The following is a 26,360-nucleotide window of genomic DNA, read 5'->3' as shown; positions in this document are numbered from 1 at the left end:
GTCCAAAAAATGTTTTACAGACTATTGTGTGTAGCAAGACATATCACCCAACATCAGATTTTTATCACAAGTTCTGCAAATTTTGCGCCATTGCAATAAAATAGCCTAGAAATTGGACTGTTGTTTTGTATTTTTAATTAGCTTAATTTAACATGTCAAGACATCAGAAAAACGTCTTGATGTTGATGTCAGCGTGACGGGGGCACTGTGACAAAAATAACAAAAGTCGAAGTGAACAAGGTAAGACCTTGCGTGCGTAAAACGCCTCCCCAAACATTAAACTCACGAAAGAAAAAGACTAATGCTTTGAAGGATTTATTTATTTATTTATACATTATTTAAAATCACACACATTGTTCACAGTTTTGCGGCACATGAGTGACACACAATATATTATAGCAGCTCTTATTTACATGTCACGTCACAGCTCATTATTTGGAGTATTGGATATACATAAATATCATGCAATAGAACATTTCTTTAAGAAACAATAAGCTCACGTACGCACAGTGTAGTGTTTAGCAGCGGGGAAACCCCATTTGTAGGGGGCCAGCCATTGGAGGGGCTGTGGTCAGCATTGGTACTGGACAGAACTGGGTCCTGGGCACGAGCGCAGGCACCACATATGACGCAGGGCCTGGCACAAGTTGTGCGTATCCGAGCGCGCGCTGCTGTGAAGGCTGGCTTGGTTTGTGAGAACTATTATTGGAAGCGGGTCTGTTCATGATGCTGTCGATACTGAACGAGCACTTTGGACGGGGCACAGACTTCACTGGTTCTACGGGCAGCGCCATTTTTAAGTCTGGTCTGAAATCCGCGTGAGCGCCGGTGGTTTTACCAAGGGTTTGGGTTTGGGGCAGGAGAGGGTAAGACGTGGGGATTAGCGGCCCCTCCTGTCCCAAGAAGGTAAAGGGAACAGCGGGTGGGCTCTGACGCTGTACGCAGTAAGACTGGGGGTATGGCCGGTATCCAGCAAAGTACATGAGTCCATCTTTGGGCTGGTGTCGCTTAAAACGCTTCCTGCGGCGGAGGAAGCTTCCGTTGTCAAACATGTCTTCAGAGGCCGGGTCTAAGGACCAATAATTGCCCTTTCCAGGGTTTCCAGGCTCGCGTGGGATCTTGATAAAACAGTCGTTCAGAGAGAGGTTGTGTCTGATGGAGTTCTGCCAAGCTGGGAACTTCTCGCGATAGTAGGGGAACTTGTTGCTTATGAAGTCACAGATGCCGCTCAAGGTGAGTTTCTTGTGCGGGCTCTGAAGAATGGCCATGGTGATGAGCGCGATGTAGGAGTAAGGCGGCTTCACAGCGCTGCTTTGAGCCTTCCTACATGTGGCTGCATCTGCGCAGAAGCTGCCCTCACTCTCTCCTGAGGACTCAAGCTCCGAAGAGTCAAACTCTGGTCCAGACTCTGCAGAGGAGCCCGGGTCGCTTGGATAGAAGTGTCTAGTTCTGGGCTCCTCCTCACCCACAATGTCGATTTCATCTTCTTCCAAAGACAGCGCCGCATGTCTCTGGGAAATCTCCAGGTCACTGGACAGAGTCATGGCAAAAGACTGATGACTAAAGCTCACTGTGCCAATGTGGCATTAACCGTTATCTGTGCGTAAAACCAAACACAAGTGTGGAATGGGTATCCTTGAGCTCTGCTGGTCACTGCTGTCCTACCCCGGGAGCACAGCTTTTATACAGTGCCCTCACGGGACAGTCCCATTAACCTTCTGCTCCTATCAGAGCGCCCTGCGCCGCGGGGCGCCACGCAAAGGGGAGGACGTCGCGCGGAGATCTCTAAAGTTATTCACAACGCAATTTACATCAAACCTTTTCCAATTTCCTCTGAGCAACAATAATAATATGACATCTCAGTATGTTACAAAAGTGAGAACAGGCAACTTTAATAAAGTTCAGTAAGAATTTACAGCAGTCTCTCACAAACACGCTGTGACTATTGGCCCAAGAGGCTAAAAGTCATTCCGAGATTCTTAAAGAAATAATATGGATGTGTATAGGCTATTGTTTTAAGTGTAACACCACTTTTTAATTATTCCTAGACTTCGAACGGAGTTTCATTGACTGAGTTTGGATAGCTGTGTCAGCAGTAGGCAATAGTACGAAGCTACAAACGAGCCTTTTCAAATGTGAAATCTTCGCACCACGCCTATAACCACGGCGTTTCCTCTCCGACCCCTGCGGCTCCGTTTAGTTTGCCACCTCTGGATGGCCCCGGGTGGTGTGACCATGAAAATGGCCGTGGTTGGGAACCCTGCGGGCCTCATTGAAAAGAAGCAATAGTGGCCTTAACGAGGCAATCAGCATCAGAATCAAGTAGGAAACAGCCCAGCTGCACGGTGCGCACAGCGCTGCAGCTCAGCGGCTTTATGACCTCAAAGCAAACCGCTCCTGCAGCGGATATGTGTAAAACCACGCTGCTTTGACATATCCATTGCAAATGATCAAGTTGGGAAAACTCCACCTATTTCCTCACCTGACAAGGCTTTGAACGAGTATGCATGAGAGTGCGCGAATGGTCCTCACATGACCAGCAGAAAACATAAATCACCTCATTCAAACGCCAAATCTTAACTTAAAGCAGTAATGTGAATTTTATTTTACCTCTTTAATGGGTAAGTTGGCATTATACACGGATTTCTTTACTTCACAATAAATCTTATTTAGGTACTAAATATATAAGCATTTATACAGCCTTAAAAATATGTTTTCAGGCAGGAGTAAAATGGTAATTGCGATGGCCATGTATATCAATTAAATGTTTCCTTTGGAAATCCCACAGGGATACCAACAGTCTACATCAAACAATAAAAGGGGCTAAGTTGTTAATTTAATAAAGTAATACAGTACAGTAGACTTTGTGGGAGAACTTAAACGTACCAAGACTTATTTGTTTCATACCTGCGAGTGTTGAAATACAGACACTGACCATAGACATGTATCCAAGAACTTTATTGTAGATTATGCATGGATAAATGACAAATAACAGGATGAAAGGTACTTTACAATCACAAATGCAAACACATAGTTATTAGATTCGTACAATTTTGCTAATACCAACATAATATTTACCTATAAAACTGTTTTATAAAATAGCACTAGTTGTCCAGTTTGTGCAGCACTCTTGCAAGAAAGTGTTCTTGTAAAACGCTCTTGTCCAGATTTCTGCCTGTGGAACAAATCAGACAGTCAGGCACAAGTGCATTAAAAACAATTCTTCAATGTGAACACAAAATATAACACACACAAGGCCCATAGATCACAATATGCAAATTTATGCAAAGCAAGGTCGCAAAGGTAAAGTAAATAAACCAGGCTTTAAACAAAAGGCTCGAAGTACAAGTCGTTCTCACTGTGAACGATCCACCAGGGATTTTCCGCATGTGTAAAGAGGTGTGAAGTTCTTATCTTTACCTATCAAAACCAGCCTGTTGATCCGCGCGCTCTCTTCCCACCGCTCGGGCGTTTCATTCAGCTCGTACAGCTCGTGCACTCCCTGCAGCATCACTTGATGGTCTTTACCTGCCAGCGCGACGATACCCTGAAAGCATACAGGTGGTTTCAAAGTTTACAGATTAAAGGGAAATGCGAAAGGTTTCGAGCAAATACGATAAAAGAAAATCTCATCACCAACTTATATTAGGTCATGTTTTGGTATCGCCTTAGATTAACCTCTTAACCCCCACCTGAACCAAGCACATTTTCTCCAGTTTGGTTCTACCCAAATCTTAAAGTTTATAGCCTTTAGGCCAGTGTAGCACCTCATTTGAAAGCTAAGACCTATAAAACAAATTTAAACAGATCTTTTTCCTTGCGTTATCACTTTGATGGCTTTTTTTTTGTTGCGTTTTCATCACATTTTTCCCCAACATTTTCATTGCTTTTTGTCACTTTTCTGTTTTGTGTCTTTTTAGTCACATTTTTTGTCAAATTTTTGTCGCTCTTTTGTTGCATTTTCATCCTTGTTTGATCTCGTTTTTGTTGCTCTTTTTCAAGAAGCTTTTAGAGTTGGGTAAAACCAAAGTATTAATAAGCATTAGTCATCATTTTAGGGTTAAGGCAAGGGGTAAGGTTAGGGTTAGGTTTGGGGAATGGTTGGCTATGAATAAGCGTATTATTAATGGCCTATTAGTATGTTAACAGATAAAAGTATAATAAGCAGTGTCTTAATACTTTACAAGCATATTATTAACACTTATTAATACCTTATTAATACTTAACAAGCATATAAAGCGTTAAATGGACTATATAGAGTTTAAAAATGTTAAAATTGTGTATTTTCCTCCCCCTACATGTTCCAACCATGTCCTAATGTGTAGAATAAACTCAGATCTGTTCACCACAACTGCCTCGAAAATCCTGCACTGTCACTCAAAGAGTTGTTACTTCGGTCCGAAGCTTAATATAGAAGCTGCAGTTACGCATAAGACCCGAGGTGGCAGTAGTGAGTATAAAAATGACCAACTTGCATCTAGTCCCTTTAAAAAAACTTATTTCAGTATCAAAAATATTAAATGAAAGATTATCAGTGATCCACAGCAAAAACGTCAAATGACCTTATTTTTCCCCCTATTGAGATAGAGAGTCTGGCAGCACAGTCCCGGGTTTGATTCCCGGACCGTGTGGACCTGGTTTACATGTTTCTGTTCTTGTGTCTGGATGGGTTTCCTCCGGGTGCTCCGGTTTCTCCCATCTACCGAAAACATGCACAATAGGTGAATCCTCCAGCCAGGTGATTCTGACCATCAGCCTGGCTCCACATCTGGAGACAAGCCCCCGAGCGCTGCACTGCAGTCGCCCTCTGCTCCTTAAGGGTTGCCCCAGCGGCATCCAGGGATGGGGCAAATGCAGAGGACGCATTTCCTTATGAGTATAAAGTACATGTTTCTTACTCTGTATAGCTATTCATTTAGTTTGAGTAGTTTCTGCAGTTTTTGTGGTAGTTATGGGGCGGCACGGTGGCTGAGTGGTTAACGCTCTTGCCTTAAGGTCCCAGGTCCGACATAAACTACATAAACCCGAGTCTTTCAACATTATACCATAGATACAAATAGAGAGGTATGAATACATCTTGAACCCACTGAAGTGAGTGAGTGGTCACATATTAACCAAGCTATGAATAGGACTGATTTATACAGACAGTAAAAACACTTGAAATAGATTGTCCTGCTCCAAACCTTTAGCCGAATGACAGTCATGGGTTGCCCTTCTTTGTTGAGGAACAGCTTTTCCCATAAAAGGTCCTGTAACGGTGGAAAATGGACGTTTACTTTTCAAAGAGGGCTATTGTGAGAAATTAGCAAAGGCAGCATGAGACCGAGGCATGGTGGACCGTTTACCTGGACAAAGAGGTTGAGAGCGTCTTCAGAGAGGTCCCCGGGCACTTCAAAAGTCACAGTTAAAATGCTCTGAGGGGGGACAAAACAGAATCTTATCATTATGGACAAACCGTGCTATATCTATAATTTAGACCACCATAAACATGCTCTAAAATGAGTGTGACTTGTATTAGATAAGCAAGTGAAATGTCAGTCTCCTTTCATCATATATTACTTCTCCATGACGATGTTGCACAATGAAGTGAATCTTTATCTACTCGCTACACTGAATAATTGCAATCAGATATTTCGTTTGAACTTGTGCACATCGAACCATAAAATCAGAGCAACATCTCCTGTTTTAGACGACTTAATTTGGCAGTTTAAATAATAAAAATAAAAATAATCACTGAAAGTAACATGTCGTACAAGGTCTAAATGATAACACCAATAATAAAGGAAGTTCTACCGTTTATTTTAAGATAAGACTGAGCTTAATTGATGATGATACATTTTAAAAGCAGATACCAAGAGTTAGATCATAGCGTTGAAGCAAATATTTATAGTTTGGATCAGGGTTGAACACTTTCTAATAGCTCTTTTTCTGGCAAGTGTTGCAATCAGATTTACAAATTACACAAACAAAACCGAGCACATTTTCTCCAGTTCGGCTTTACCCACATAAAAACTTCTCGACTGGAAAGCAGCCGTGTATATCGCCTCATTTGAAAGCTGAGACCTCCAAAAGTGATAGTGTTTTTGAAGCGTGTTTGGCTCTTTTTGGTCTCTTTTTTGTCATGTTATTATTGGCTTTTTTATTGCTTTTATTGATGCTTTTTTTTCCATACTTTGGCGCTTTCTTCATTGCTTTTTTGACATGTTTTAACCAAGTTTTCATCACATTTTTGTTCCTTTTCCAACACGTTTTTTGTCGCTTTTTTGTCGTGCTTTCGCCAAGTTTTCCTCACATTTTGTTGCTTTTCTTTTAAAGGTTTTAGATTTGGATAAAGCCAAACTGGAGAAAATGTGATCGGTTCAAGTGGGAGTTAAGAGGTTAAGAAAATGCCAAAACACTAACTCGTAGAATTTTACTTATAAATAAAATTGAAATACTTGCATTTATTTTATAATAGATCATTTTATCATTGGAAAAATACCTCATAAATGCACAAACAAACATGTGTTTTTGCTGTGAGCGGCTCAGCTCATCTAAGACATGACTGTATCTTTACCGCGAGTGGGTTCGTCTCCATGGAGATGTGACTAAAGTTAGTAGAATTTGAGATTAAAACAGGTTAGGTTCTCATCCAAATCCATTCTTTGATTATTCCCTGCAGTAATAGTGTTTTTCCGTGTCGAGCTGGTCAATAGGAGCATGTTTTGCACTGATGGCAACAGTATAGTCCAAAAGTTACGCAGTGTCCCTTTAAATTAATACAAGAACCACATACATTTCAGGACCAGTTTGTAAAAGTCTTAACAGTGTTTTTCTGCTTTGGTATTATAAAGACCACATGCAGAAAACTTTACAGACCTCTTACTACAACCACACCAATTTTATACAATTGCATATTATCTTGCAGGGTTACAGCTTTGCTTTAAAGTGCATTTATCAAATAAGAAACAAAAACGGAATAGAAATATTGAAACGTTTTCTAAAAGTAGTAAGAAAAACAGTGTGAGTGGAAAGTAATACCAATCTATTTACAAATACTGGGCTCCTAGCTTTGTTTAGGCCGCAGCATAATTGCGACTTAGATCCTTTTGTACTTTTATCACAGGATGAGCCGAGGTATTGGTCTTGCCTGTGAGCAAATAACTGCATTGTTTTCCGTTTTCTCCGGGACCCCCTTTCCCGCATTTAGCTCGAACCCCGACCCAGACCCCTCCTCGATCCAGCCCCCTCCGCCCTCCCTCCCAGTGTTGCTCTTTTCATGTAAATGAGAATGGTGTTTTTCTGTTGTTATACCAAATGACGAGGAAGTGTGTACCCTTCGCACTTCAACACAACCCCCCCCCCCACAACAAATATCTGTGCCTGTTTAACTGTTGTGAGGAAGCCTGGGAGAGGAGGCAGTGTGTATGTGTGAAATGAGGAGCGGGAGAGAGGGGGGTGTTGGTGCCGTGTGGACTTGTGGCTTTTCACGCTGCCATTCACAAAGTCATAAGCCGGTGCGTAAAAACACTTCGTACTTTTAAATGTTTCTAACTTAGGCTTGAGAAGAAAAAAATATGTTTAAGCTGATTGGTGTCACTTAGTCATTACACGTTCAATTACAGGATCCAAATGAGTGTTGTTGTGGGCACCAATACTTGAAAATGACACACATAAAAGGCAACACCATTGATTTTAACCAATAATTGATTAAAAAAAAATGATTTGGCTAATATGTACCGAGTTTGATCGTATGCTGTCAGGACCCACAATAATCATAGGATGGCAAGCTGCAATGTATGTAAAATACTGCATTTTTCACACAAATTCAGGTTGACTAAAGATTAAATACATCTGTAAAGCTGAAATTATGACCAAAAACAACACAGTTTCAGAGTTCTATACTTTTTATATACTTCTGTTATGTTTGGAGAGTTTCGTGGCGCTAGGCTAATGCAAGGCCAGCGCATTTCTACGGTATCAGCTAGCCTGCATTAAAAAACAGACTGACCCGCTATAATATAAATGATATATTACGATATAAATGTGTGTGTCGATAGAGTAATTTCAACCATTTTGCATTTAAAATACCTTATATTTGAGCAGCATCACCTTCGTAGTTGTATAAGCTACGCAGCGGCGGAGTGATCTGCTAGAAAATAGTCCCTCAAAATGCGATCATTCATGTGATGCAAGGTCAGTTATATTCCAAAAAATTACTCTATCGACACAGACATTTATATTGTTAGTCTGGCGTTATAAGTGATTTGCCTCAGGTGCACTGTGGAGCGGGTCACACTGTTTTTAATACAGGCTAGCTGATACCATAGACATGCACTAGCGTAGCGCCACGTAACTCTTCAAATATAAGAACTGCATGAATGACAAAAAAAATATCTCCAGAAATCAGCAACACTCTGGAAAACTAGGAAATGAGGCCCTATGTCAAAAATCCTGAAATATCCCTTTAAGGGATTGTGTCTTGTTCCCAAGTTAAATACAGTCTCATGATAAATAAATGTAGTACTTGGATTATACAGTTGCAAGCAATGCAAAACATGCTCCTAATGACCAGCTCGACACAGAAAATGATATTTTTCTACAGTGTTAACCTATTTAAAGCATATTTGGCTGCCTTTACTCAAAATCTCCATGTAGACTTGGAGACGTCCAAGCTCCCAATAAAGTTACAGCCAGGTCTGAGGAGAGCTAACACAGTTTTTTTCAGTTTTTAGTTATTAATGCTTGTATTTTATTCTTTAGACATTAATTCAAACATTGCAAGGCCTAATTTCTTCATTTAAATTATTGAGGCATCTTGCACATCACTCTGCTTATTTTGACACATTACTGAAACTGCATGTTTATGTAACTGCAATTTTTCTGGCAAGCATTGTTTGAATTGTGAAACTCATATAACAATCAGATGCATGTTTGTAGAGGTCTGCACTACAGGGTTAGCAGGTTTTACACATAAGATCTCATGAAGACGCGGCAAAATACATCATACTGCCTAAATAACTACAGTCTTTGCAATTTGCTATTAATCTTAGTCCAACCAATAAACTGATGTGTTTTAACCTCTTAACCCCCACATGAACGAGGTTGGCATCACCCAAATCTAAAAGTGGCAAAAGAGCAGCTAAAACACACTGGAAGAGTAAAAAAAGGAAAAAAAGAAAAGCAACTTAAACACAGGACTAAAGAGTGATGAAAAAGCAAGAAAAAAGTGACAGAATGCTACAAAAAAGCCACAATAAAAGTGATGAAAACATGACAAAAAAGATGAGGACACTACAAAAACACTTCCAAAAAGCAACAATAACGCAACAAAAAGAAGCGTCGAAAACATGACTAAAGAGTGATGAAAAAGCCACAAGAAATCGTCAAGAAAGACACGAAAGAGTGTGAAAAAAGTGACGATGATTTGGGTAAAACTGAACTGGAGAAGATGTGCTCCGTCAAAGTGGGGGCTAATAGGTAAAGGGCAGACGTTTGTGCTTGTATCGAGCTGCGAGACTCCTTCACACCTGCTTCAGAAACAGCAGTAAAAACCAAAACCACAGAGCGACGTGAGTCTCTGCTCAGTCTAGCCAGCTCACTGTGCCTTCGCCTGCTCCCCTGTCTGAGCTGTATATGACCAGCTCTGTCTCACATGTAACAGAAGAACATCAAAAGCCTCAACTAAAGCTAAGGTAAGGCAGGGGGAGGGACTTTTCACCCCTGTGTCGCAGCCCGGGGGGGTGTAGCCCCTGGTAAAGAGAGACACGCTCTTTAGAGGAAATGATGTGTTGGAATACATTAACAAACAAAACATGAGACAGACGAGCACGGGGAGACAGCAGAGAGGGGAACAGTACCTTATCCAGGTGGGGATGAGGAGATCTCATGAGATGCAGCTTCTCGGACAGACTGTGAGAGAGTTAAACAAGCGGAAGTTACTAAAAACTCACCAAATGATACTTTTTGCTGCTTGTATGCAATCCATAGTCTTCTAGTGCTACTCTACTACCATACTGTGCAGGTAATATAGTTTTAGAGTTTGGTTAGAGTTTTAATTCAAAATAACGCTCTCATTTTCTTTGCCTAAATGTGTTTTAGTTTTGATTATCTTAGATATTTTTGCTACTTGTGTAACATTCACATCCAATATCGAAACCAGTGGTGTTCTTGTCACATGACACTTAAAGCAGTACTAAGTAACTCTTGCCCCTAGAGGCCATAAGCGCAACTGCAGGTGTCGTAGCAAGTTGCGATTTTATTAACTTATTAATTGTCTTGGAGAGTAAATACTACACTGACAGAAAAGGCGAAAGGACAGACTGATATTGTACAATAAATAATTAAATAATTTTTTTCACTCACACTTGGCTGTAAATACTGTTTAAAGTGACGCTAGCCCACAGTTAGCTTTGCCCGTTAGCATGTTAGCTTCTTCTTCGTGATTCTATTAGTGTGTATTGGTTGCTCCGGTCCGGTGGCAGTCAAGTTGCAAACATGGTTTTCTGTCCAGAGACACCAGGGGGAGATGAAAGACCCTCCAATCATCCCATAAACACTTGTACTACCCCCACAGGGACTACGAAAGGATTTATTAAGGTAAACGCGTTACTTAGTACTGCTTTAAAAACTGATTAACAGCAGATGCAATTTGTCACCAGCAAATCATGTACATATGTTCTGGTCATGTCCAAAGCTAGGACCATTTTGGTCATACATTTTTGACATACTGACCAGAGCCTATGGTCGTGCTATTGCTCCAAATTCAATATCTGCCATTTTTGGTATTCCTCCTGTTTTGGGCCTGCCAAAAGCATTTAAACGTGTATTAGCATTCACCACCTTGCTGGCCCGTAGGCTGATTTTGCTTAACTGGAAACTTCCCTGTCCCCCATCACATGTTCGCTGGATACGAGAAGTATTGTACAATCTGAATCTACGACACATGGAATTCCTTTCTGCGACATATCGACTCTTCGAATATTCCTTTTGAGGATGACTAGAATGTGTGTACGTACCTACAAATAGTTTTTTTTTATATTGTTATTTATTTTTATAATTTTTTATTTATTTACTTATTTTATTTCTTTTTGTTTTTAGATATTTTCTAGATTTAAAGTCTGTATTATTTTAAGGAAGTGCGTGTGTGTGTGTGTTTTTGTGTGAGTGGTTGATTGGCCTTTGGTTGGGGAAGAGGGCGGGTGGAGTTTTTTTTACATGCAGTTAATTTCTAAAAAATGTGACACACTATATTGACAATCTTGCAACTGTATGTCGGGTTATATTAAAAAAGTTCAACAAATAAAGTTTGAAAAAAAACAAAACTGATTTACATATACCTATAAAGTAGAACTCCAACAAACATTTTGCTAATCCATTTACATATCAAAGTCGAGTTGCTTTGGTATAACTGAAAGCCATTCAAGCAGCCGGCCCACACCACCACCACCACCACCAGAGACAATAACCAAGGATAAGTAAAACAATAGAGTCACACCAGTTCCAAATGTGTTCGGTAAGAAGAGGATGAGAGGTTATGTGTAAAGTCATGAAGTCATATGGTGAGAGAACTGCTGCGCCTTTTGCGATTTAAAGTGTAATATACGACGTTGCGTATCAATGCCAATGACCCGCCCCTGAATGGAACGCTTTAGAAACGGCAATTAAATGGCACAAAACACCGCTGGGACCCCCAAACAAACTGCGGCCCCCCCTGTCCCCGCCTGACCTCACAAGAGGGCTAAATGTTGTGTCCAGTGTGCTGTTTGTACCACACAGGCGGAGGCTGCAGGGGGCCGCTTCAAACAGCCAGCGTGGGACCCCCGGGGAGGAGGGGGGGCTCGCGCTCTCAAAGGCAGCGGGAAAAGAGGCTATCTGTCGGGACAAGGGGGACTCGGTAGGGGCCGATGAACACACACGGTTCTAATCCTCTGCAGCTGGTGCTTGCAAAGGCACTGGCCTGGCTCACGTAAGGGAGCTTTAAACACCAGGGACGGGCCCATTCACGTGAAGGGCCGACACTGACGCTATTCATGAGCACAACTTTCTACGCAGGGCACAATATGATGCCCACCCTGGGGTGCTACAGGGCCGCGCTCATTGAAAGAGTCCGTTAATTAGCGGAGAACATCAGGAGCAACAGTATCAAAGAGTGTTGGGGATATGGTACGGAGAAGCACACAAAAGGCACGGCTCTGCATCACGGGGCTTACGGCCCGAGTTGGGTGTGGGCAGACTTTACATTAGCACTACAGTGGAATATTAGCATAAAGACAATAGAAATGAGCATATTTAAAGAGACATAAGCCATTATTGAAGTAAAAAAGTAAGCCGTACTGTTGTCTTCAAGCCTTGTAGGGTTAAAAATGCAAATGTTTCATTATCTGATATCAACATTGTCAAAACCGACCCATGGGTAAAGGCCTGTAACTAGAAAAGGCTTTAAAGGGATATTTCAGGATTTTTGACATAGGGCCTCATTTCCTAGTTATCCAGAGTGTTTTGAAATCAGACTGATTTCTGGAGATATTTTTTTGTAATTCATGCAGTTCTTATATTTGAAGAGTTTCGTGGTGCTAGGCTAGCGCAAGGCTAACGCATTTCTATGGTATCAGTTAGCCTACATTAAAAACAGTCTGACCCGCTCCACAATGTGAGGCAAATCACTTATAACACCAGACTAACCATATAAATGTCTGTGTCGATAGAATAATTTTTTGGAATATAACTGACCTTCCATCACATGAATGATCGCATTTTGAGGGACTATTTTCTAGCAGATCACTCCGCCGCTGCGTAGCTTAACAACCACGAAGCAGATGCTGCTCAAATATAAGGTATTTTAAATGCAAAATGGTTAAACTTACTCTATCGACACAGACATTTATATGGTTAGTCTGGCGTTATAAGTGATTTGCCTCAGGTGCTCTGTGGAGCGGGTTAGACTGTTTTTAATGCAGGCTAGCTGATACCATAGAAATGCACTAGCCTTGCATTAGCCTAGCGCCACGAAACTCTCCAAACAGAAGAACTGCATGAATTACCAAAAAAATATCTCCAGAAATCAGCAACACTCTGGATAACTAGGAAACGAGGCCCTATGTCAAAAATCCTGAAATATCCCTTTAAGTCAGGTTTAATCTGTAATGTCACTTCTCTTCTTCTATTCTGCTCAAGGAGTTGGATTGTATGGAACCTTCACTCAGTCCTGCAGTAGAAAATCCCTCAATTTACATCATATTATTCCCTCTCATGCTACTTTAGGGCAGAAAAAAACATATTAAAAGGGACTATACGGAGTTTAAAAATGTTAAAATTAAGTATTTTCCTCCCCCTACATGTTTCAACAATGGCCTAATGTGTAGAATGAGCCCAGACCTGTTCACCACAACTGCCTCTAGAAGGTGCAGTTACACATATGACCTGAGGTGGCAGTAGTGAGTATAAAATGGCTAACTTGCATCTAGCCCCTTTAAAATCAAGTTATTATGTACTGTATTAAAACTGTTCCTTTTTCATATTTGAAAGGATTTCACAATGTAACACAAAAAAAAAAAAACTTACTTGGCGGTGTTCTCGGTGTCAAAGGAATGTAGATCGAGCACTTCAGAGAGGTCCACCCTAGAACACAGAGTGACGGCGACATTTTAGCCTGGTTTAGCTGAATTAGTGGGAGACCAAAATAGTCCTGCTGACACTTTCAACTCGGCCACACCACGGAGAAGTTCAAACCCATTTGGAGCAGGTTGTGGGAATGTTTTACCGATTAACCCCTCGCCGCACGCCGTCTTTCATGTGCTCCCCTGGACTTCCACCCCGCCCGGGACCCTGCTGAGAGAGGCTCACCCAAACACACCCACTTTGATATAACAAGACCTTCTGGAGATACGCGGAGACGACATTCAGTCATATTGTATCGCTAGTAACAGACAATTCTAATAACAGAAACTAGGGCTGCTCGATTATAGAAAAAATTATAATCAGGATTATTTTAGTAATAAGTATTTTCCTCCCCCTACATGTTTCAACAATGTCCTAAGGTGTAGAATGAGCTCAGACATGTTCACCACAACTGCCTCTAAAATCCTGCACTGTCACTCAAAAAGGTGTTAATTCGTGTCCTTATTGCTGTCATGCACAAGCTTAAAGGGATATTTCAGGATTTTTGACATAGGGCCTCATTTCCTAGTTATCCAGAGTGTTGTTGATTTCTGGAGATATGTTTTTCTTAAATTCACGCAGTTCTTATATTTGAAGAGCTTAGTGGCGCTAGGCTAGTGCATGTCTATGGTATCAGCTAGCCTGTATTAAAAACAGTGTGACCCGCTCCACAGTGCACCTGAGGCAAATCATTTATAACGCCAGACTAATGATATAAATGTCTGTGTCGATAGAATAATTTTTGGAATAAAACTGACCTTGCATCACATGAATGATCGCATTTTGAAGGACTATTTTCTAGCAGATCACTCCGCCGCCGCGTAGCTTATACAACCACAAAGCTGATGCTGCTCAAATATAAGGTCTTTTAAATGCAAAACAGTTAAGATTATTCTATCGACACAGACATTTATATGGTTAGTCTGGCGTTATAAGTGATTTGCCTCAGGTGCTCTGTGGAGCGGGTCAGACTGTTTTTAATGCAGGCTAGCTGATACCATAGAAATGCGCTAGCCTTGCATTAGCCTAGCACCACGTAACTCTCCAAATATCCAAATCCAAATATCCAAAGAACTGCATGAATTACAAAAATAATATCTCCACGTATCAGCAACACTCTGGATAACTAGGAAATGAGGCCCTATGTCAAAAATCCTGAAATATCCCTTTAACAGTGGTGTTATGAGTCAAGAGATAGGTATAAAAAATATTTGTACGATTTTATTTACAGTTCTATCACACTGCGCTGGTATTTCAGCTGATCAGACGCGCTCACACAAACTGCGCAGGACGGACTTTTTGCGCGTTGTGATCGTCTAGTGTAATAATCGAAGTCGTAAATGAATTTTGATTAATTGCACAGCCCTACCAGAAACGTATATCTACTTATTTTATCCATCTAGGAAGGTAAAGTGCCAAATGAACAATCACTTTTTTCATATATTTGATGCTTTAATCACTACGAAACCTTAGAATAGAATAATAACGGCCATAATATTTTTCCTATCAGTATTGTTACTTTTAAGGATTGTTATTTTTTTATTAGACATTCAAGGGCAACATAGGCTAAAAGGGGTGAAAAGATAGACATTCAAAACCAATCACATCTCTAAGAAAAGAAACAAAGAAAAAAAAAACGTTTTGATTTGGGTCTTGAAAGCTGAAGACGCTGCACTAGTTGAGACCCGCTGCTTTATTCTACCCAGATGCTACAACGCCACCACAGAAAAACAGTCCCGGGGTCAGACGGCAAAGGCTTGTGGGTAATCGGACACTGCTGAAGGTTTGGAGTTTGCTCAGAGGGAGTGCGTGTGTGCGGGGGTGTCAGCACTAAACAACTTTGATACAGAGATCTGAGGTGAAGCCTGTGGAGCACGTCTGCTCACAAACAGATGCCAGTCAGAGCCGAGAGGTTTACCGTGATCGCTGCGTTTCCACGATCTTCACCAGGCCGTTGATGGACCTGAAAGCAAAGGAGTATTTTAATAGATCAAACTAAATGAAAATAACCTGGGTGTGAAGTCACAGTTTTGATCAGAAGACCTGTTTCTGATAATTACCTCACAATGTCTTTCACTCGAGAGAGCTCCTCGCCACTCACCAGGTCTGTCTTGTTGATAATAGTCAGATCAGCCAGGGCGATCTGCCTGTGCACAGAAGTGAGTGAGTGAGTGCTTTATTTGTCATTGCAACAAAATGGTGTTCAGGTGTTCGTCCTGAGCCGCTGTGACTGAGCCACGCCACCACTGCGGGCCAACCTGACCAGCATGTTTTTGGAGGTCGGGGAATCCGTAGAAGCACCCGGAGGAAACATGGATGGTTGTCTTCTTCTTCTGAAACAGTGCAGCTAGGGCTGTAACTAACAATTATTTTGCTAATCGATTAATCTACCGATTATTTTGACAATTAATCGGTTGGCTGTAAATGGTGTATGAAAATTGTATTTTTTCATTTTTTATTATCACACAAATCTAAAGCGGAGCTGTTTGAGGACATGTTGATGGAGTAAACTTAAAGGGGATGCAAGTTAGCCATTTTATACTCACTACTGCCACCTCAGGTCATACTTGTAACTGCACCTTCTATATTAAGCTTGGGCATCCCCAATTAACATGTTTTTGAGTGACAGTGCAGGATTTCAGAGGCAGTTGTGGTGAACAGGTCTGGACTCATTCTACACCTTAGGACATTGTTGAAACATGTAGGGGGAGGAAAATATCTAATTTTAACATTTTTAAACTCCGTATGAGTAGGTGTCTACCAAAAATAAAAAATGTTCATATCATTTTAGCTCTATTTGAGTCTGTGTTTATTAGAAAACGATTAATCGATTACTAAAATACTTGTGAGCTATTTCAATAATCGATTTGTTGTTTCAGCCCTCCTGGGTTTGTCCCTGTTTCAGAGCTTGGTGTCCTGCACTGGTCAGCTCCCCCACCTCCTCCTTCCTCCTGGTGAAACAGTCTTTCACCATCTTCTGGGAAGAGCTTTGCAATTCATTGATTTTATTCTCCAGTGAACGTCCATTAGCCAGAACAATAGAAGACATGTGTGGTTTAGCTGTGAGTCTTGCCCGGATACCGCCTTGTTTGTCCCTTTTTGTTTCCTCATGTTATACCGCCACCGTACTGTAGGTATGGGGGGTTTTGGTGCCTCTTCAGTGTTTCAGAAGAAGAAATTTGTAGATCTCAAATGTCCATAGCTCATACACTTGTTTATGTTTAAAAATCTGCCTTCTTCAGGACTATTATTGACTCTTTGCAGTAAAAAAAAAATCCTCCAAACTCCACAAAAACATAGCAAAGATGTACAGAAACATCCAGTCTCCACTTAATGTAACACAACGCTCATCATTATTTGTAGACCCAGATGTGCTGAACACCACCACATTAGCCTTGTGTGGGTGCGTGTGGGTGGCAATGAAAGAACAAACATGCCCCACATAAACATGTTTAGTTTAGAGGTGAAAACACAAACACAGATGAAGAATGCTAAAGGTCTTTTTCATGGGTCTGTCGGTTCAACAAGAGCCACACTACACAGCTGTTAGCAGGAAACAAACACAGCGAGGCGTCCAGGGAGACTGACCGCGGGAAAACATATTATAACAGTACCTGGCTGCTTCGTTGACCAGTCCCTCTGTCTTCTCTTCGGAAAGTTGCTGTTTGGGACAAAAGGGAAGAGGGAAAGAAGGTGTGAAGGCAGAAAAGGTGACAGGATTCGTTAGTAACACTTTAGATTACAGCCCGCAAGCTCCATGTGTAGGTACAGGTAACAAAGTAATTACACATGTAAGAAGAACAAGTAATTATTATACATTAAAGCGCAAGGTTTAATAACGATGTGCAAAGAGTAATGAAGGTGTACAACATGTAGGTGTATGGATAACAAAGGGGTATAAGGCGTAATAAAGGTGTACACAGTGCTTGACTTTAAATTACAGCCTGCACTCACGAGTAGTTACATATTACAAGGTTTCCACGGGACATTAAAAGTCATTAAATTGTGCCTAAATCAAGGCCTTTACATGTCATTATGCATTAAATTGGTTTCAAACTGGCATTAAATCTAAATTTGTCGGAAAATGATGATATTACTCAACAATAAAAAAGCTCATCCAAGATACTAAAACAATGGCCAAGACACAGTCAATTCATATGCCAATTTTTTTTAACTTTTTTTTTTACTCAAAAGTTTCCCGTTTTTCCCCTGTTTGCAAATCTTAAGAAATTAAATATATTCTCTCTGTTTGCGGATTTCAAATTTAACTCTACACTGCATTAGGTACGGTGTATTTGCGCATTAGATATTCAGCTTTCACGTACAACTTTGTTACACCTTGCACACATTTATTACACATTGTATACAGTTAATTACCGTCTTATTCCCTGTACCGACACATGGAACTTAGCGGGCTGCAATCTTAAGTGTTACTGATTTATTTTTTCATTTTAAAAACATGTCCCTGCCTTACTGGACCTGGAACTAATCTGTGTCTCCACTTGTGTTGAGAAAAATTAATGCTGAACCCTTTTTTTTTTCTTGGTTCCAGGGTACCCTTTTCAGAACCTATGCTACTTATGCCTATGCTACTTATTAAAACAGATAATGTTCAGTTTTATCATTAATTTCAGCAAGGACTCCTTTGTGACTTGCCGCAGGACCCACCAGGCATAAGAACTTGGCATCTCGATGCCGATTGTTTTTCTTCAGTACTACAATATATTTTCATACAAATCATATCTTTTTTCCTTTTTTGCAGGAGACGTAAACCTTTCACCGTGCTGTCAAAGTTAAGCAGGAAGATATAAGTGGATGGGACAGGCCTATTACAGCTGCCACACCGCATATATAAATGATCCTTTCCCAATGCCTCACTCCTGTCTGCTTTCTGTCTGTCAGTGTCGGCTATACCACAATATACTTGTCGCCGGTATAACAGATCAACACATCGGCACGAAATCCAGCCACGACACCTTCTAAAATCAGAAGCCTCTTGTCATGTCGTCTTCACATTGGGTGTGCCGCCCTTCGCACCCACTCACACCAACAGCTTTAATAATGGATATTTATTTCTCGCATGAAAACGCTACAGATGACTTGGAAGAATTTGCCAATAAATCCTGATATTTTCTCTATAATCCCAGTTAAAGCCAAATCCTAATGATCGGCTTGACAACAACTATGTTATCTATGTTAAAGCGCTATCAAAATAAAGCATTTTGGTAACTAAAGTATTAAACCTATCTGTCGTAAACTAGTAGGGTTAGGTTCCAGGGTCAAGCACATACCTGTAGTCCATACTTTGCATCGATGACAGTGACAATACCTAAGAAAAACAAAAGATTTGAGATCTTGGTCACATGCATTTCGCTTTGGACTTTGGAGCACTTTCTCAGGGTTATTTTAGGAAGAAGCTTATGGTGCGTGGTCTGTAACAACAAAGAGGACAGCTGAGTATTTACTGGCACACAAAACAAGATGTCAAGTATGCAAATTAAACAAATTCTTGTATTTTACCACAGGATATACTAGGGCAAGGGGATGTAACTATGAGTTATAGCTTTATACAACCATGTGTTGTTTGCTTTCGAGAAATGATTACCGGTAGTTAGAATGCACTAACTACCAGTAAGTTATTGGATCTACAATCTACTAACTTTGCACTTGCGTTATAAATGCAAAGTTAGTAGATAGTAGATGATAAACAGGAAAATATCTACACACTTTATATGTGGAGAAATACAAGTTTTACCATCTAAATAGATGTCACTGCCAAGCTCTGCATCAACCCAGAACATGGAGGCCACAGCTCCTGAAAGAGACAAATCAATCAAGGGAATTACTGACTTTAAAGGGACTATTGGTGGTTTAAAAATGTTAAAATTATGTATTTTCCACCCCCCACTTGCTCCAGCAATGTCCTAATGTGTAGAATGAGCCCAGACCTGTTCACCACAACTGCCTCTAAAATCCTGCACTGTCAAAAAAGTGTTCATTCGGTCCGAAGTGCCGTCCTGCACGAGCTTAAAGGGATATTTCAGGATTTTTGACATAGGGCCTCATTTCCTAGTTATCCAGAGTGTTGCTGATTTCTGGAGATATTTTTTGGGTAATTCAAGCAGTTCTTATATTTGAAGAGTTACGTTGCACTAGGCTAGTGCAAGGCTTAGCATTTCTACAATATCAGCTAGCCTGCATTAAAAACAGTCTGACCCGCTCCACAGAGCACCTGAGGCAAATCACTTATAACACCAGACTAACCATATAAATGTCTGTGTCGATAGAGTCATTTTAACCATTTTGCATTTAAAATACCTTATATTTGAGCAGCATCAGCTCGCAGCGGCGGAGTGATCTGCTAGAAGGTAGTCCCTCAAAATGCGATCATTGATGTGATGCAAGGTCAGTTATATTCCAAAAATTACTCTATTGACACAGACATTTATATGATTAGTCTGGTGTTATAAGTGATTTGCCTCAGGTGCTCTGTGGAGCGGGTCACACTGTTTTTAATGCAGGCTAGCTGACATCGTAGAAATGTGCTAGCCTTGCACTAGCCTAGTGCCACGAAACTCTTCAAACATAAGAACTGCATGAATTACCCACAAAAATATCTCCAGAAATCAGCAACACTCTGGATAACTAGGAAATGAGGCCCTATGTCAAAAATCCTGAAATATCCCTTTAATATAGAACCTGAATATATACGCGTAAGACCTGAGGTGGCAGTAGTGAGCACAAAAATGTAAACTTCCATCCCTTTAAACATCTATTTCTGCAACTATTCTAAATTCTATGCCATTTTGCTAATCTAAAACAGTAGTTTGATGGAAAAATGCCTGTGGCTAATCATAAAAGTGTTTTAGGGGATTTAACTACTACAATTACGGCCAAAACCAAAGAGCCAAACACAGTGGCAAAAGTATTTTCCACACCATACTTGTGTCATTTGGTAATGTTAACCATCAGACTCCTCGATGAAAGTTCTCTTTATTCCTTCTCATTAAATGTGTGCTCTTTTATACTGGCCACACTCACAATATAGCAGTTTATTCGATTGTTTTGTTTTTTTTTCACCATAAAATATTATCTGTTGTGGTGGGTTGCTGAACTTAGAAAAGGAACTTGAACATGAAAAACTAAATTAGACAACATCTTCAAGAAAGTTTGTTGTACTGTGAATGCTGAGTGCTGTGCTATAAATGCTCCACTGGACAACAGATAAAACAAATGTCCAAAGCTTGGAAATGTTTATCTCTGCTAGACTGCTACATGAGGTTTGTTTCCATTATCTTGTGAATGTGGTTATTCTGAGAGCTTGTATTGGCACATCAGCTGTAGCTTGTTCACTAAATGCTCTTTTGTCAAACTGCACGGACAGAATCGGAAAGGCTAGTCAATATTTGATAGCTGTGTAATGGAAACACTGTTTTTGATTGGCGTGTTTCACAAAACTCATCCAGCCCTCGACTGAAAGAAAGAGGCGATTCCCTGTGGAGCATTTATGACTGACAGCTCTTCCAGGGCCAATGACAGTCCTCATTGATAACAAGTCACAGCACACATGGATATTTATATTTCTTGGTTTTCAGTACCATGAAAACTACAAAATGGTTGGAAAGTTTGAAAAAATGAATTTGTGCTCATTATTTTGCCTCTCTCAACAGTTAAAGATATTTTCTTGTTTTCAAAGTTGCATGTACGAGTTGTGTGTGGGCCAGAGATGTCTTATTGGAGCCCACACACAACTGAGTCCTGCCAGACCAGCTGCTGACACCATGCAGTTAAGGCAGAGAAAACACCATCCCCACGCTCCCCATATAAGCTCCAGTGTTTTTGTAAAAGGAAAGTGACTCCAGTTGTAATAGCAAGCCAAAAATACAGCTGTAAATAGGTTATGTTCACGTGACGACGCTACATTCTAAAAGGACCCATCGTGCAAAACTGAGGTGAACAAGGTTTATGAAAATTAGTGCTGCACGCTTTAAGGAATAAAATCGAATCAGTGTTTTTTGGTCATATATTGCAATTGCGTTTACATTGGGAAATTGCATTTTACACAAGATAAAACATTATTAGCCCAATACTACTACTAGCAATATTAGCAGTACTAAGTAACTTATACCTTAATAAATCCTTTCCGTAGTCCCTCTGGGGGTAATACAAGTGTTAATGGGATGATTGGGGGTCTTTCATCTCCCCCTAGTGTCTCTGGCCAAAAACCACAATTGCAACTTTGCTGCCACCAGGTAGGAGTCACCAAAACACAATAATGGAATCACAGAAGAAGCTAACGGGCAAAGCCAACTTTTTTTTTTTCCATTGGTTTCTTTGGCCCCTCCTGGAACTGCCACCTTAACGTGGTGGAGGGGTTTGAGCGCCCGAATGACCCTGGGAGAGCTCTGTTGTCGGGGCTTCGTGCCCCTGGTAGGGTCTCCCATGGCAAACTGGTACTAGGTGACGGGTCAGACAAAGAGCGGTTCAGAAGCCCCTTATCAGACCCCTAACAGACTCAGATAGAATCGTGAGGCCGTCCTTCCGTGGACCCACCACCTGCAGGAGGAGCCATAAGGGGCTGGTGCAATGTGATTTGGGCAGCTCCAACAACTGCCCCCACGACCCGGCAACGGACAAGTGGAAGAAAATGGATGGATGGTTTATTTGGTCGGGACAGTGCATGTTAATGAACATACATGGGTCTCATGCATGTAAACACGCCACACCGGATTGTAGCCTTGGGCTAATTTCCATCCGTCGTCCCCCATGCGCACTCTCAAACGCACTCTCATTCATCCAGACCTGGACGTACAATATCCCTCTCTCCCTTTGTCTTTTCTGTCAGCGTAGTATTTACTCTCACGGACAATTAATGAATAAAAAAAACACAACATACCACGGCAACTGCAGTTATGGCCTCTAGGGACACGAGCTACTTAGTACCCATGAAACGAACACTCTAGAATATGTTGTTGTTTGCAAAAGGCTGCCAAAGCTGTATTTGCAGCCATTGAAATAGCGATTTTAATTTGATTGCAATTAATTGTACAGCTTTAAAAGTAATACTACTATCTGCAAGAAACAAAATCTAGAGCAAAGTTTGACATAACTGTACCTGGATCAGCAAGTCCTGTGGTTTCTAACAGAATGTAGTCAAACTTTCCCTTCTTCTCCATCAGGTTCTCGATGGCTTTCAGGCCGTTGTCCCTGTAGACCATTAATAAACTATTAGCATTGAATTTTAATAAAAAACAAAACACTGATACATTTTTCCTGTATGCAGACTAGTGCCCCTTCCGAAACCAGTAACTTGGTCAGAGGTCTAACGCCAACCCGGATGTGTGTCAGCGTCCGCCATGACAAGAAGCCTCCGAATTGGTCTGTCATTTAGGAAGGAGTTAGGGAAAGGAGCCTCAATGCTAACTATCATAGCCACATTAGCATAGGGACCTCTGGTGCAAACTAACCGGTGATTAGGAGCTATGTGCCATCCCATAAGCCTCTGCGCTGCCAATCCCCCCAGCACCCTCGGCCCCACCCTCGAGTGATTCATGCGCAACCACTGTTGAAGCACATTAAATAAAAATAATAATAAATAGGATAAGATTGTGCACAAGCCAAACTTGATAAAAGTGACAAAATACATGTCAGTCACATGTAAGTGTGTTAAAGAGCCGCCTCAGTAAACGGCTTAAATGAAGGCAGTTTGTGCTTTTGTGCATTTGCTTTAATTTAGTAGAAACTAAGCCACATGGTTAATTTGCATACTGTAGCTTTATGAAACAGCTGTTGAGATAAAATAAGGCTAAAGGGAAATGTGACGGCTCATCTGGATTTTTCTTTTTTTTATTTGGAGACTATGTTGTTGCATATGCAATACAGTAGGTGGCGGCGTGCACTTTTGTTTGCCTGCCAATGAAAGAAGAAAAACAGCTGTTGGTGATGTCACTTCCTCTTCCCCTGGGTAAGGACGGTCGAATTGTGCAAATGCTGCTGAAGCTCTAGTTCACGAACTGCATAGAGATCTAACAGTTGAGCCCATGAAAGGTTAAGGATTAGTTGCTAGTGTTAGTACTTAGAGGCTATCATTTTATGGTTTCGGACGCAGCCTAGGATTATTGGTGACAGCTTATTGCAAAGTGCAGGGATTTTCAAAGTGGGGCCAAAGGGCTAAACTTTGTGGAGTTTAATTTAGCCTGGGAAATATTTGAAAAGGGCATGGACTATGTAATGCATTCGTACAATAACTATCCATACATTTACATATTGTCTCTTTACAAGCACAACATTAATGTGTTTGGCCTTGGCCCACTAGAGTCAAGCCACAGCGGGTTCCCTCTGAGGAAAACCGTTTGAGCTGCTCTAGCTTGTGGTGTTAATATCCCCTCTTATTTCACAGTTATACATACTTGACAGAGCAGCACAAGCAGCCATTCCTCAGTTCCAGCCACTCTTCATACAACTCCCCAGCCTGGCTCACTGCAAGAGACTTCTCAAGTGCGCTCCCTACAGGCGAGAGAGACATCAGCCTTTATGTTAAAAAACAAAAGTACATGCAACTGAAGAAGTGGAATAATAAAAATATGAATGTATATTTACCCTCTCCAAATTCATTAAGTATCACAGCAATCCTCTTGTTGTGTTGTTCGGTCAGGATGTAATTGAGAAGTGTGGTTTTGCCAGCGCCTGAGAAAAAAAGCAAAAGTACTTTTATTACATTTTTGTGACATATCAAGTTTAAAAATAAAATAAAATAAAAAATCCTGACAAAATGCAAGCAGTGTGAAATCTAATTTTATTTCTGTTTTTAACCTCTTAACTCCCACCTTAACCGAGTGCATTACCCAAAACGAAAAGTTTCTTGACTGGAGAGCTATAGGTCAGAGTAACACCTCATTTGAAAGCTAAGACCAACAAAACTGATCTTTTTCCTTGCTTTGTTGCCATGTTGTGATTTTTTTTAGCGCATTTTTACAACTTTTTCGATAGCTTTTTTGTCACATTTTTTCCACTTTATCCATCACATTTTTATCACTTTTTTTTGGCCATTTTTTCTTTCTATTGCTTTTGCATTTTTGTCATATTTTTGTATTTTTTGTCACTTTGACACTTTTTCCATTGCTGTTTTTTATCTTTTTTTTAAAAATCTTTTTTAGTTGCATTTTTGTCATATTTTTGCCCCCTTTTCCATAGCTTTTTTTGTCATTTTTTTCTCAATTTTTAGTCATTTTTTCTATTGCTTTTTTAAATCTTTTTTTTGCACATTTTTTGTCATATTTTTGCCCCCCTTTCCATGTTTTCTTTTGTATTTTTCGTCACTTTTTCCATTGCTGTTTTTATCATATTTTTTTTCTTTTTTAGTTGCATTTTTGTCATATTTTTCCCCCCTTTTTCATTGATTTTTTTGTCATCCCCCCCCACTTTTTTGTCATTTTTTTCCTCGTATTTTTGTCAATTGTTTGTAGCTGTTTTTATGTTTCTGTTGTTGCGCTTTCCTTGTTTTTGTCTCGCTTTTTGCTGCCTTTTTCCAGAAGTTTTCCATTTTGAGTAATGACAAACTGGAGAAAATGTGCTCCGTTCAGGTGGGGGTTAAGAGGTTAACTGTTTATCCTACATGGAGACAGGCACTGTGGTTAAGGCACACATACAAAGGTCTGCAGCTCGAATCTAACAGGTGCATGTTGTTGTTATGACCTTGGGCAAGACACTTCACCTTTAGCCCCTTACCTAGATACCCAGTGATGATGGTGACAGGGATCTGCCCTACAGAAGAGACTGGAGGCTGGGGATCAATAGGCACCAACTCAGGGCAGTCATCCTCTTCATCCATAGTGGCTTTTAAATAAGAAACCTGTGACAGTGGAATGACGGTGAGTAGCTACATATATGACACCAGTGGGATTAGCAGAATCATTCAAGCCTGACATAACATTCAGTAACTCACTGGGAACAGGCATGTGTGTCAAATAAATGATGTGCTTACTTGTTAAATTCACGATGAACAGCCACAGGATGTTTCTTCACCTAATCATATTCAACAAACGTACAGCTGCACCGTGGATCTGTTATGAGCTGTACAAGCGTGGATAAAGCTTAGGGAAAATACTGCTGGCTCTGCAACCATGGAGTTTGACAGAGTGCAACACTACAACAAGTCCGTGTGGGAACAGGACGCATTAGTTCCGCCTGCAGTTAAATCAAAATGAACAGATCAATAAAGAACGATTAATATAGAAATGGAGAAATAACGACTTACAACAGAACATTTAAGTAACAGAGGATAGAATTAACTGGAGTTTTTTCTTTCCAATCGTTGTTCAAAATAACCTTAGTTGTAGTAGCCAGTAAATTCCACAAGAGGGCAACGTTCACCTACAAATCACACCTCCATTTTTTCCAGCAAGGTAGAAGTTGTTTTTTTGTGTGTGTTTTTTGCAAGAGATAGATTAACGCTCGTAACAAGAAAATTGCGACAGTGTATTTTTCGAACGTATAAACTAAATATGAAAATGTGTTAAGAAGCTTGGCCAGATATAGGTTAAGAAAAAACATATCATCCGATCTACCTATTCTGGGATGAAGTAGGCATAAAATGTTACCCTATTTATTTTATTTTATTTTATTTTATCTTATTTTATTTTATTTTATTTTATTTTATTTTATTTTATTTTATTTTATTTTATTTTATTTTATTTTATTTTATTTTATTTTATTTTATTTTA

The 26,360-nt window shown here is 40.4% G+C and overlaps 2 protein-coding genes across 2 annotated transcripts; both read right to left on the bottom strand.

Moving 5' to 3' along the window:
- Positions 1-397: 397 nt before the first annotated feature.
- On the bottom strand, positions 398-1,762 carry foxd5 (forkhead box D5). Its single transcript, XM_079564557.1, has one exon. It carries the CDS (start codon positions 1,542-1,544, stop codon positions 519-521), a length of 1,026 nt encoding a protein of 341 aa, XP_079420683.1. The 5' UTR covers positions 1,545-1,762; the 3' UTR covers positions 398-518.
- Positions 1,763-3,005: 1,243 nt separating this feature from the next.
- On the bottom strand, positions 3,006-25,775 carry cbwd (COBW domain containing). Its single transcript, XM_079552820.1, has 16 exons — positions 25,622-25,775; positions 25,366-25,489; positions 24,238-24,324; positions 24,048-24,144; positions 22,754-22,845; positions 19,394-19,453; positions 18,930-18,967; positions 17,253-17,299; positions 15,699-15,785; positions 15,557-15,601; positions 13,543-13,599; positions 9,840-9,891; positions 5,346-5,414; positions 5,184-5,249; positions 3,421-3,547; positions 3,006-3,175 (listed from the first exon to the last, which is right to left on the bottom strand). The coding sequence occupies exons 2-16, from the start codon at positions 25,466-25,468 to the stop codon at positions 3,105-3,107; spliced, it is 1,098 nt and encodes a 365-aa protein (XP_079408946.1). The 5' UTR covers positions 25,469-25,489; positions 25,622-25,775; the 3' UTR covers positions 3,006-3,104.
- Positions 25,776-26,360: the final 585 nt, after the last annotated feature.

Source organism: Gobius niger (genome assembly GCF_951799975.1).
Source record: "Gobius niger genome assembly, chromosome: 1".
Taxonomy (NCBI): Eukaryota; Metazoa; Chordata; class Actinopteri; order Gobiiformes; family Gobiidae; genus Gobius; species Gobius niger.
The sequence above is the reverse complement of the archived record's forward strand: the minus strand, read 5'-3'. Positions and strand labels throughout refer to the sequence as shown.

What these genes read in the sequence shown, in the direction of transcription:
- cbwd (XM_079552820.1), bottom strand. Translation starts at nt 25,468, where the DNA reads ATGGATGAAGAGGATGACTGCCCTGAGTTGGTGCCTATTGATCCCCAG. An exon ending in CAGTGACATCTATTTAGATG is followed by an intron (nt 18,968 to 19,393) that starts GTAAAACTTGTA and finishes TGTTTTTCTTAG; the next exon opens with GTATTGTCACTGTCATCGAT. An exon ending in CAACAGGCTGGTTTTGATAG is followed by an intron (nt 3,176 to 3,420) that starts GTAAAGATAAGA and finishes TTTGTTCCACAG; the next exon opens with GCAGAAATCTGGACAAGAGC.
- foxd5 (XM_079564557.1), bottom strand. Translation starts at nt 1,544, where the DNA reads ATGACTCTGTCCAGTGACCTGGAGATTTCCCAGAGACATGCGGCGCTG.